A 13,536-nucleotide genomic window follows, 5' to 3' on the forward strand; every position below is an offset into this window, starting at 1 on the left:
AAAATGAGATCTGGACATTTCTTTGACCAAAACCATGGGATTTCAAATGGCCTGTCAGTTGCTAGTCCAGCAAAACCGACAAGTTTATGGCACAAATCAATAATTTTCTACAGCCCTGTTAAATTGCATTAAAGGACTGATAAGTGATATCACTCTATCATATTTTTCAGGTTTTGATTTAGCAGAAAGCTTTTCTTTGAGGCAGACTTCATGTGGACTTGGAAAGCACTGCTATAAGTTGGGGAATGCACCTCTTATCAGAGACTCTCAGTAAGTAATACGATGTGTTATCTGTGAATAACCATTTAGCATCCCAAATGTTCCTTTACAATCTTCTTTGTCACATGCGTTACTCTTTCTGGGTTTTTTTTAAATCAGTCTCTTTATTCCATATTTCTCTGCCTCAAATTTCCACTCTTGTGTGCAATCACCAGTGTGATTCTATTGATTTTGCTTGTACTTTCTACTATATGTGCTTCAAGTAACAACTTTTCTGGGATCGCTGAATAGTTATATGGGGTTTATTTCCATATAAGCAATGAAATTTAAGTCAAATATTTATAGCAATAAATTAGCTTTCTGTGCTAATTGCCTGGAATATTCTAAAATAGGATCTATTTCAGCCTATATATCTCAGAATTGAAAACTGACAGCCTACCACACAGGGAAAAAAATGATTGTAATGGTGATTTCTGGAGTTTTGTTTGTATGAATTATATCCAAAGTTAGTTTAGCTTAAGTTCCATTTGTTTATTTGGATCTGCTCAAAGTAAGATGCAAGCCTTTCCCTCACTTTTTCCCCACTCAGTACTACACTGGGAGCATGAACACTTCAGAAAAGAAAATTTAAAATTGGGTTGTGGCTTTTAAAAAGTTTTCATTGTTTTTACCATTAAAAGGTTTACAAGCCTGTTTTATTCTCCTGTGCTCCCATGAATGAATGAATATAATATAATATAATATAATATAGCCATAAAGCCTCAATCCTGGTGGGTGGGTGTATATACTTCAAAACTTTGGAGATTTTCCCGTTCAGAATTTCTGCCTTCTTCCTAACTCCACTGCACATGAATCCCCAAATGGTCTTCATGTATCAAACCATGGTTTGGGGATTTCTGTGCAAGAGTAATTTAAACTGAACCTAGAACTGATCTGCTTATAGTATGTTTTTCTTGCCTCTCTAGTAACATGGCTCTTGCACCAAATTTCAAAATCACTTTAGGAAGCTTCTTTCAGAGTTTGTGGTTCTGGCAGGGGTTGTGAATTCAGAAGCATACAAGAATACACATTAGGTAGTCACACCCACATAATGTATGTTTGTGTACTTTTTTCAATTGTTGCCATAGTAATTTAGTAAAGCTAGATAATAAAGAAAGAAGTCTAGGAATTAAAACATTTGTCATTAAAAGATCTTTATCTTAGTTGCATATGTTCTGTGTACTCAGTGAATCTTTTGGGCTGCTTTTATGACAGTGCCATATTATATGGTTTTGGAAAACATGAAGTTTAGCCAGATGTAACCCAGCTTGTAGGCTTATCTCTTCTCTAGAGTATGTAAATAGGCTCTGCGTGTACCGTGTACCGTGAGTAGCAATCGGGCTCCCCACTACAGGAAACGAAAGGGTATCTGATTAAGCTGACTTGAAAGTGTCAAGTAGCTTGGCAAATATCCCCTTACATTTCACTCATTCAGCTGTAGCATGAGTGACTGTAAACTATGCTGTGCCACTTCTGTGGTGTGATGCCGTTTTATTTTTTCTCAATGGGACTTACAGCTATTGATGTGTTTGTTAATATGGTGCTCTTACAAATGGTGAACAGGAACAGAATTTAAGTAAGGGGCTTACCCTCTTATGGTGGGGAGCAAGAACAGAATTTAGGGAAGGGGCTATTTCTGTTCCCTTCAGGTTTCATGCTTGTGATTGGCTGCGGACAGTTTCCATATTGTATTGTGTGTGTGTGTAGTGTGAGATCTGGAGATGTTTGAGCTACAGGACTGTACAGGTGCCTCTCACTGATTCCACAGCCTGGTGCAAGCCACCCCCAGCTGTCCTTTTCTTGCTGATCCCTTTGGAACAGGGTGGTGTGGGGCACTGGGACTCCATCAGGGCAAAGACTCAGAGGAACACTGTGGGGATGTGTGCAGAAGTGGAAGTACTTTTTTTGGTTCCACAAAAATTCTCCAGATGATTTTTAGACCACATGGAACACTAACAGGTTGCTTTCATAGACACTTTCATGGGCTAAACTCCATTGAAGCAGGCTGCAATCCTCAAAAACCTGCGCCTAGTAAATTGGTTAGGGTTGTATGCAGGTTTTGGACAAGCAGATGGCAGCTGATGCCACAAAATATTTTCCTTCCCTGCAACCCCTGTGCCCCATCTATCAAAAGCCTCTCCGGGGGTTGTCTGAATGCTGTGTGGTCTGTTGTACAGAGATGCACTGAAGGGAGAAATCTTTACACACACACACACACACACACACACACACACACACACACTGTAGTAACTTTGTGTGAGCTGCCACTGTAGTCCCTGGCTTCCTGAATCTGATCATTTTGCGATGTGAAGAAAGTTCCTGCTGGAACTCATGGGAGTTTCCTGCTCTTTGCAAAAAAAAAAAAAAAAAAAAAAAGCAGATATAGGGCTGTGATGAAAAGGATAAAGGGTTGTAACCCTCTCCCTGTATCCTAGTACTAATGCAGTTCAGGAAACTCTCTCTCTCTCTCTCTCTCTCTCTCTCTCTCTCTCTGTGTGTGTGTGTGCGCGCGCGCACATGCGCGTGCGCTTCTTTAAAAACGCATTAAACTTGGTCCTTGCATGTGCCCCATTGTGGCATTTTAGCAGCCTTGTCTGGTTATGAACATGTATGGAAGATTTAGGAAGATAGCCTATAGCTGAAAAGTCATGTTCTTGAACTTACATCTGCCTTAGGGGGCATCCACACCAGACTCTTGTTGTTGTTTAAGCAATGTTTAAACTAAATGAATTGCCTTTACTGTCCTAGTTCTGTAAGTTCTTTATGGTAATTGCATCTCACCTGAGAGTTTGTTTATGCCACAGCATCTAGTTCTTAACTCGTCTTGTACTGCTGTAGGGTGATTTGAGTTATGTCTGGTATAATATTGGGATTGTAAACTCTTTATGATGCTCAAGTGGAGTGATAAATATTTTTCAAATGGCAGTTTTGGGGCTAAGATTTGTTTGTTCTAGGCAGATGGTTAAAGGCAGTATGTTCTGTTTCATTGGTGATTTTGGTGTGTGTTGAATCCAGCCAGGGAGGATTTGATTAAACTCATGATTTATATCACTAGTGGGTAAGAATAGATTTAAAGCATGGTTTTCTGCATAATCTGCACGCATGCCTGCCTTACCCGTAGGTAGAAGAACTTCATTAAATATTCCCAGTCTGGCTTTCTTTTATGGCCTGCTGCCATTATAGGTATTCTCCTTCTAGGGAAAAAAATAAGATAAAGCTCAGGGTGTTCATGAAAAGATGCAACGACTTGTGGAGTAGTCTGCTCAAAAGGTTTCACTTTCATTTTTACCGCTTTTGCGCACACACTCCTCACAGTTTCTTGTGCAGATCCCAACAGTCTTCTTCTAGTCATTTAATTGTTTTGCAACATAGCACTTAAGAGGTAAGTGGTTGATTCTGTGTACACAGATTTGCAAAGGAACAATGGGATTAAGGTCTTTTTCTCAACTCTGTGTGTTTATTTTCTAACATTTTTGCTGTGAAGAAGAGGCAGGTGATCTCTGCAGACACACATTCACTGCTTTGAGAACTGTGCAACCAAGGATCCCTGATAATATCTTCTGGATAGAAAAATTGCCTAATAATCTTAACAGAAACCTCTGGAAGATCATGTCATTGTGAATCGATTAATGGAATTCATTTACCAAAAAATTTAAACATTGCATGACTATACAGCCTCATGCTACATAATTAAAAACCAATCCTTATTTCATGATGAATAACGTTTGGACTATGATGGACCTTAAAAAGAAAACTTTCTTTAGGTAGATTTTTCCTCAAAAAGCATTTTATTTAAAAGTTCCAATTTAAATCAAAAAATCTGATTGTTTTATTTTTTAAAAAATGATTTTTATCCACCTTAGATCCAGCAAAGTATAACCCAATTTCCCCTGAGCACTGGAGATTCCCATGTCTTCCCTCCTGTTGCTGTCATGAGTAGCTCACCCCCAAACCCCTTATTCCAAGGGGTTCCAGAGATCCTCAGGAATGTCATGGACTGTGAGATAACATGGCTGCAACTGATGGAGGTCCTAAGCAGGAAGCCATCAGACCACAGTTACTGTGGAGGAGAGCAGGACAGTGCTGGGTCTAGCTATGCTTACAGCCTACTGCTTGGAAATGTGAGGAGGAAAACTTGAGATGCCTGGAAATCCCGGCCATTGAGAAATCTGGAAGGTAAAGTCCTGCAAGAATGTGATGATGGGCCCAGTCCATATAAGGCTTTGCCCACATGGCCTGGCCTTATTCCAGTAGGATTGCCCCTGGGATTAACCACTGTCTCTTAGTATGCAAGGGCACCTCATGTATGTGCTTCTTGCTTTGTTGAAGGTCAGGAAGGAATGTGTGGAGAGCCAATGTGGTATATTGGTTAAAAGTGCTGAGCTGGGACTTGGGAGGTCCAGGTTCTAGTCTCTACTCAGCCATGGAGCTAAGTGAGTGACTCTGGGCCAGTCACAGGCTCTCAGCCTAGCCTACCTCGCAGGGTTGCTACTGTGGGGAAAAGACTGAGAGGAAGAAAAGAATTATGTATGCCACTTTTAGTTACTTGAAAGGGAAAAAGGCAAGATAGAAATACAATTAATTAATTACACTGGCAAAAAGCTTTGCAAGTTTTTTCACCTTTCCTAGTATATTACTTTAAAGCTGTACATCTATGCACACAATATTGTTGCATAAAAATTTCACAACTTTGGTGAGTGAGGAGACATTTGGGACCATCGTTAAGTTTAAGAGAACTTTCAGGTTATGGGGCAGCATAGAAGTGGAACAAAATAAATAAATAACAGATATTACTAGCTTTTAGACAACTGTATAATTGCAGAAGTGGTAGGCCAAACTTTAAAGCAGCGCTATACAACTTAAAGTTGGCGGTCTAATACACTGGGAGCCTGCCATTTCAGCAGTCCCTGAAAACAAGAGGGAAGGTGCAAAGCAGAATCCTTAGCAAGGCTGTTACATGATCTGGGTACCAGTTTAAGAAGCCCCATTGCCTGTGACACACAGCACAGAGCCTCCAAAGAGGCTCTCAACATGCAGGTAGGTCTGTAGAGCAGAAGGTGGTCCTTTAATTACGTGTGTTGGTCTTGCATTTGGATGTAGTACTGCATTTTCCAACGATCTGACATTAAGACTAAGTCTGTCAATGAGTCCAGGCAAGACTAATGATTGCAGAGGACTATAGAAACTGAAAGGTAGAGCAAAGCTATTCAAAGGTAGCTTTGTTTCTCTCACCTGTACCTACTCGACCACTAAGATCTAGTTGAGAGGTCCTTCTCAGAGAGCCATCCCCCAAGGATGTCAAATAGGAGAGGAGACTTTTCAGTGGTTGCACCCCGCTACTGGTATAGACTCCTCAGACTAGTAGGCCTGATGCCTTCATTGCAATCATTCTGGCACCAGGTGAAGACAGTTCTGTTTTCCAAACATTTTAATAATTGCATAGTATGGAATTGATTTTTTAAAAAATGAATTTTCGTGATGGTTTTAGTTTACAATACTTGATTGGAATACTTTTAGTAAATGATCTATGTTGCTATAGAAATACCATTACTTTTGTACATTATTTGTTTTATTATATGGTTTTAATGTTGATTGTACACTGCCCCGAGAGCTCTATATTATGTATTTTTAAAATAATAATAAACCATAAAGGTTTGGAGATTAGATTCTGAGATACTATAAACTAAATAAAGTATATTTAATACATGTGTGAGAGTTCCTGAACTGATAGGAACTAAGTCAAACTGATTTCATATAGAATATTTGTTAATATTTTCCACTGTATATTTTAAGTTTCAAAAATTAATTATTCATTTTTCTGATGGATCACTTTTAAGGAAATTCACATATATCTTTCACAGTCATACAGTAATGTGGATGCCTTCCCTCAAGTGACTCTTGAAAAGCTATTTTCACTAGTTCCACTGTCAGCGCAATGGTTTTCAGTTCCCACACTGAACAGATTAACCTGATAACAGATAAACATTAATCTCTGTTTATAAGTGTGCTGAATTTAAAATTAATAGGTGGTCCTTAAGTTTTGTATGCTTAACAAAAAAGGGAGGGGAGGTGAAACCTCCAAATGAATCTCCAGAGAAAATAATGCTTCTTATGTGCAATGCATTTCAAAATGTGGCTCTTCAGGGACACCGAGAGAGAGAACACAACTATGTTAACAGTGTGATCCATACGTTTCTGTTCAGAAGCAATTCCTGTTGCGTTCGGGACACATTCTCACGCAGGTTGAAAAGGATTTTGGCAAATGGCTGTCTTCTTGAATGTATTAGGGAGTAAGACGCAACAAATAGGACTACTGCTTAAACATCTATACGGCTGCATTGCAAGAGCACTACACATTACTGCTGCTATTATTACCACCAATAATATTCTCATAACAATGAGAACTCCAGTTAGAAGGCTTCTCTGCATTTTCTTGGGTCCTCTGAGAATACTAGCTTGCAGGTCCATAAGCATTCAAACCTAAAGTGGCTATGAGCACCTACAGGAATGGTCAGTGAGGTTATGAGGGGCCTTCCCTGCTGTCTCCTGCCTTTACAAAGGAAAGAAGGGTGAACAGGGAGAAGGCTATTTTGCAGGCGCAGGCTGCAGGGAGCCATCCAGGTCCCATCATGCTCCCGAATGTAGCTACAAAAGATAAGGCCTAAGGTCCTCACTAATTTGTTTAAACTAATCTGTTTAAAGGCAGCTTAATTTCAGACACTACCCTACCCTACCCGTTGACTTGTGGAGTAGTCTGCTCAAAAGGTTTCACTTTCATCTTTAATGCTTCCACACACACCCTCCTCACACGTAGCTTCTTCTGCAGATCTACTCCACTCCCAACAATCTTCTATTCATTTAGGGGGTTTTGCAACTTAGCACTTAAGAGGTAAGAGGTCGATTCTGTGTATGCAAATTTGCAGAGGAACAATGGGATTAAGGTATTTTTCTCAACTCTTGTGTGTTTATATTCTATCATTTTTGCTGTGAAGAAGAGGCATGTGATCTCTGCAGATGCACATTCACTGCTTTGAGAACTGTGAAACCAAGGATCCCTGATAATATCTTCTGGATAGAAAAAAATGCCCAATAATCTTATAGAAACCTCTGGAAGAACATGGCATTGTGAATAGATGAATGGATTGAGTTACCAAAAAAATTGAACTTTGCATGAATATGCAGCCTCATGCTACATAATGAAAAACTAATCCTACTTGCATGATGAATAACCTTTGAACTAAAATCTATCTTATACAGAAAACTACCTTTAGAAAGATTTTTCCTGAAAAAGCATTTTATTTTTTAAAAAATCCTATTTAAAAAAACTGATTTAAATTTTTTAAAACTGTTTTTTTTTATTAAAAAAATCATTGATTTTTTATCCATCCTGCTTTAGGGGATGGGACATGCAGAGCACTAAGCAGGACTTGGAGCACCTGAATAGGGCTTATGACTTCACCAGTAAAAGGCCATCATTCCTTATAGCCATAATGTTACTTTAAACCACTCAGAAGCAGTTTGTAAGAAGCAGGATGTAGAAGCTGACACTTTTAAGTAGCTAAGGAAGTGAAGCACTTAACCTTTTCTAAACATCCTGATATTCATTAGGTTTGTTCAATTAGTAAAGCTTCCTGCCTCCATAACATTTCTTTGTGGTTAGCTGCTTGCAAGTTTTATCATTCTGCCACGAAGTATCATTCACGGTTGAAGGAGATAAATTCATGAGCATCTCTTTAGAAACAAGTTTCTTTAATTTTGCATAAACAAAAATGGGTTTGTGCTCTACTTTTTCTGCTTGTGAAGTATGAAGTCCAAAAGGGCTCGGGACATAAATATAATCATTTCAGGACTCCTAGGGTCCCTATACTTCGGTAACTGTTTCCCACACCTCAAAATCATGTTGCAGTTTGAAGTGATTCAATGTGATTCGGCACACATGAAATCATTCATTCATGGAAACTTAGAGTCCAACTGCTTGTGATGGTGACATAGTTAGCAGTTGTGTCTTGCATTTAAAAAAATTCAGCATCAAGTGCAGGACTTTCCTTCCTAGCTACAATCTCCACAAAAATTCACACGGGCACACACATGTATACACACAGAGAAATTAGCATTCAGAAAAGGCACAGTGCACAAGTGAGATTCTCACCCCCATGGTAATTTATGTGGTCTTCATAGCTGAGAAGTTTTCCCAGTCAAACTCTCTAACCATTACCCTATAGCATCTTTCACCAGAAAGGAATAGCCCCAGTGAAGCAGGAATGAACAGACTCCTGTCAAAATTACCACAAAAGTGTTTGTGCTATCTTTGCTTTTCATTCAGTATTTAACCAGTTATCGATCCCATCTTTTTAAATTATGAGACATGTTTTCATTGTTAGCATTTTAAATAAACAAGGAATTGGAATTTAATCTAGTATTCTACACGGAAATTGAGGTGGCCGTACTGTGTAACTGGTTGAGAGATTTCTGCTGTTATGCCTACCAGTCACAGACTACCGCTCTTCACTACTTTCTGAATCTTTTATGGACTCAGCACACTGAAATCTCACTGCAGTTAAGAATTTAGAGCACATGATCTGACACTTTTTGTTTGAACTATGGGAATCTTAGAGACTAATATTTCTCAGCATCAACACCATGAAACGATTTTACAAAGGGAGACATTAAAAAATCATGGACTTCAGCATCCTGTGTTTTCCAGGAAGGGTTATGGTCTTTTGATAAATCTCTGTACCTATGTTGCCCTTGGAAGAACTATTAAGAAGGGAATATTTTCTTTTTTCTTTTTTTCCTTTTTCCTTTTGGTAGGGACACACATGAACTAGTTTCCATTCATCAGGTTTCAACCTCCTCTCCAAGAACTCCATAAGCTGACATGCTTGAGCTGCAGCCAAGATAGGGCTTGACTCCAGTGCACATGCATGCAAATACACTCTTTTAAGGCATTCTTCAAAAAATCTGTTAGGGTCAAGTTTACTTGCTTTGGAAGCCTGTGCAGGACAAAGGATTGCACAGTTCATAGATGTTGCAAACAATAGGTACAGAAGTACATGCAGCATTGTTTAATAGAGCACCATTTCAATCTACAAACAACAATCTTCAGAGTAATAACGGGTGTTCCAAGTTAAATTTTATTTAGTTATTAGTTTATTTATAAGTTGCCTTTCAGCTCAATCAAAACTTCAGCAATCTAAAACTATGAAAGCATTTTTTTAATTAAAACTTTAAATACAGCAGAATTAAGAGCAGCAGAAAATGTTGAAAACAGAATTTGAAGTCAATACATTTAAATTGCTAAAAAGCCCTGTAGAACAAAAAGGTTTCAAGATCTTGCCTAAACTGAATAAGGAAGGGTCAGTCTCCCTTTCTTTGGGTGGGAGTTCAGCAGACGAGGGCCTTTTCCATGACCCACCAACCTAACATCACTTGCTTTGCAGTGGGACATGCAAAAGGGCATGTGAAGATCTTGAACTATGGGCAAGTTCATATGACAAGAATCAATCTTTCAGATATTTTGGCTTTTAAGCCAATTAGGGCTTTATAGGTAAGCACTGGCATCCCAAACTGTGTCTGGAAGGAGACTGGCAGTGAATGGCATTGATAATGCAAGTGATATTGTACAGACAACAAAGTATGTGCCGGAAAGCAATCTGGCCACTGTCTTTTTGCACTAGCTCCAATTGCTGAACACTCCTCAAGGAAAGCTCCATGTAGTATTGCAGTAATCTAAATGGAAGATGATTAAGACATGGATCACTATGGCCAGATCTGCCTTCTTCAGGAGCAGGCAGGACTGGTGCACCATGTAGAGCCGGATAGAGACCCACTTGACCTTTTAGGGGCCATGTTGGGTCAGGGAGCATCCCCAAGCTGCAAACTTTCAGAGGGAGTCCTACCCAGTCCAGAACAGATCAGTGTGTATGTTCATGTGATCCCCACCAACCCTGGGGGAAGTCACCTGATGTGGACCTTGGAGCTGAAACAGTTGCACACCCCTGCTTTAAAGGAAGTGGTGTTGGGAGTGAGAAAGGGAGCGGCTTTGGGTGCTCATTCACAAGGACTGCTGGCTGGACTTCAGAGACATGAGAACCAGAATATGAAGCAGAATTAGGGGAGGAGGGCTGGAAAAGTGGGCCAAGCCAAGACACTGAGGAGAGAGGAGCAGAGAGGCTTATCTCAAGGCCAGACTCCCCAGGTGGGCAGGCAGCCTCTGGGGATAAGCAAGATGTACAGTTGGTGGGAGAGGACTTGAAACAAGAGAGTTTCTCAGACTCAGGCAAGGCAAACACAGCTCTTCATCCCATCATGCTTTGCCAGCAGAGGAGGGCAGCCTAATTAGAGGATGGGCACATGGAGAGGAGGCATGCTCACTCTCAGAAGGCCCCTTCTGAAGAGACCGGGCCCAGGCATGCTCCCAAGGAGAGCTCCTGGAGGTGAATACTAGATTGGGTTCAACAAACCATTCTGTGCATGCACCTATTCATTCTGGGTATTTTGTGCTTTTGGGGTCAGTAAAGAAAACAGTCTGTGGCTTTTGAATGCACGAAGGAGTGACCCTGACTCCCCAGGATTGGGACACAGCCCTCTGCCAAGGGAGCATTTACCACCTCATCTGCTCAGGGGGCCAGGCAGCCTCTAGCAGCTTTTTCTAACCAGGGTGGCTACAGGCAAGGGGTTGACCTCGTTTCTGCAAGCAACTTGTCTGTTTCCCTACCTGACGAGCATATGAAAATCATGCATCAAACCCCGGCAAGTGGCTGTCCCAGGCAGCACTCCCAGAGCCTGCCCTGGACGGGCGGTGGGAGTGAACTTTCTCCGTCAAACACTTTGGAAAATTTTCACCATGGGTTGCTGAAAACTTCTGTTTCCTGCTTTGGGACCCAGAATGTGACAGACCATTTACATTTCTTTCAAATGGTTTCATTAAAAATACTATCCCTAGTTTAATCTATGAAATGGAGCATGCAAGGGCTGGGGAGGGGGATGCATTTGCCTCTGTTTCCTATAAATCATATGAGATATAAGGTGAGAAGCTGGTAGGATCAGGGTCTCTTAACAGAAAAAGGAATGAAGATGAGGATGCATCTGGTCAGGTAAAAAAATGCAAATGTTATAATAATTCCAACTTCTGGTGGTACCAGACAGAAAAATCTTTTTAGTTCTAGCTAATAGGGTAAAGGTTGGCACAAACAGAAAACAGTTGTAGTTCCACTGTATATTCATTTTATGTCTAAAGGGACTGGTCTTGGGGGACAGAGAGAGCTTTCATTTCTGTTGACCAGTCAGCATAGTAATATCATTCATAAAAGGGTATCAGATTCATTTCTAAGAAATGGCAAACCTTTGAGGTGAATTGGTATTGTGCAACCCTAATGAGCATCTAAAACAAAAATCTTGTGATTCAGGATACTGATATCAAGAAAGAAAGGTTGTGACTCATTACAGTCTTACAGATTTAAATGGTAAAGTAGTATTTTAAACACTGACTCATCTGAGGATCTATTAATAGTCCAGATAGATCACACTTTTGATAGGGTTTATAACAAAAGCTGTATTTACCTGTCACCACTGAGATCTGGGCAGGAGGTCCTTCTAAAGGAGCCCTCCCTCAAAGAGGTGAGAGGGGTGACAAATGGAAGAAGGACCTTCTTTGTAGTTGCCCCTCACTTGTGGAATAAGCTCCTTAGAGAAATTCACCTGGCACCAACCCAACTCTCTTTTTAGGCACCTAGTGAAAACATTTCTCTTTTTAGGCATTTTAGCAATAAATTTTAGTAGCTCATGTTAATGGTTGTAGTGCATCATTTCATGGCTGCCCCCGCCCCCTCCGTAAGAACATATAATGACTGAGTTATTTATTGCTGTCTTGATGAGAGTTTATTGTTTTATGGAACTGATTGTTTTTATTAATTTTATTGTTTTAATGTGCGTGTAATTTAATTGTCGCGAGCCACCCAGAGACTCCACTTGGAGTAGAGGGCAGCATACAAATGTCGAAATAAATAAATAAATTTGCATCTGGCCCATGTTAAATCATGACATACAGACAGCACAGGATCAAAACAATGGTTCATCCAGCTAGAAATTCTTAATTGGACCACAGCCAGTGAGTACTGCACCCGCTCCCCCAAATGACTTCAGGAGCTCAGTCAGGAAGGATACGCTGTGTTTTACCTATTAGCTTCTGCTCTTCCCATCTTCTAAAAATCCTCATGCATCACTCAAAGCTTTCTGTAAGAGCTTCAGGGATCATTACCTTGGCTGGTGTTTGCATTGGCTGCTTATGATCCCATCTGTGCCTCACGCTGCCGTGATCAGCCGGTGCAGCTGCAGCTCGTCCAGAACACACGCACTGTGTCTATTGTACATCGGCTGTACTATTCTTCCCTCAGGTTCTACCTATAATCTCCCTTTAAACAAGCAGAAAAAATGGTTGAATGGTTACCAGGGTGGCCAAATCTGATCCTGCCCCTGAGGGCTTGATAAGCCCTGCAATGTTCTCAGCAAAGATCAGGCAGGGTCCACTTCCCTGACCCCATTTCCCTATGTAGTGAAGCTTGGAGGGTCTTGGGCTCATGCAGGTCTTTAAGGCCCCTGGCAGTGGCCAGTGGAAAAAAACAAGTGCTCAAGGAAACTTTGAAGCCCTGGAAACTCTCCAAGCCTTTTCAGCCCCGTTTAGACCCATTTTGGAGCTACACGAGATTCAACAAGGATGAGTGAAAGCACCACACTCTCAGATTGTATAATGGGGACAGAAGACAATGTTGGTAATTGTCATGGTGGAGACTAAAGAAAGTGACTTACTGGTGGTGGTGCTGTTCCGAGACTAAAGGGTTTACCGGTGGGCACTTTTCCTCCTAGACCAATTCCCTTGGAATGGTGCTCTGTGATGCAAGAATATAGGCAGGGGCATGCTGAGTCCTGGTGGCCATCAGGAGAACACTGGCACCCCCAAAAAATACAAGCTGAAAGCCTTCCCTGGAGGACTTGGGCTCAGTCCGGCATGGGACCTTGACATACCTTTGACTAAAAGCAGTGGGCTTGAGGAGACGGTGGATGAAATGGCGGCTGGGCACAGCAGGGGGGTGGGTTCAGGCCAGTCTATAGGTTCTGCTCACTTGACTTGACTCATCCCCAAGGCTGCTGTTGGTCCCCAACAGGTCCGTCCCCATCTGCAGGCAAGAGCAGCTGTGGAGTGGTTCGAGTTGCAGAAATAGGATGGAAGAAGGGTTTAAAAATACTTCCACAATGCTGTGGTTCTGATTCAAACTGCTG

At 41.0% G+C, this 13,536-nt stretch overlaps 1 protein-coding gene across 1 annotated transcript in view; it reads left to right on the top strand.

The window, feature by feature from the left end:
• The window catches only part of COL19A1 (collagen type XIX alpha 1 chain), a 213,541-nt gene that overhangs the window by 9,937 nt on the left and 190,068 nt on the right, over positions 1 to 13,536 (top strand). The window contains exon 2 of the mRNA XM_044421897.1: positions 171 to 270. Within this exon, the coding sequence (XP_044277832.1) occupies positions 171 to 270 (100 nt within the window). The remainder of the gene's footprint in view (positions 1 to 170; positions 271 to 13,536) is intronic.

The sequence above is a fragment of the Varanus komodoensis genome, unplaced genomic scaffold, assembly GCF_004798865.1.
Source record: "Varanus komodoensis strain SLA01 unplaced genomic scaffold, ASM479886v1 scaffold12, whole genome shotgun sequence".
In the NCBI taxonomy this organism is placed as follows: domain Eukaryota; kingdom Metazoa; phylum Chordata; class Lepidosauria; order Squamata; family Varanidae; genus Varanus; species Varanus komodoensis.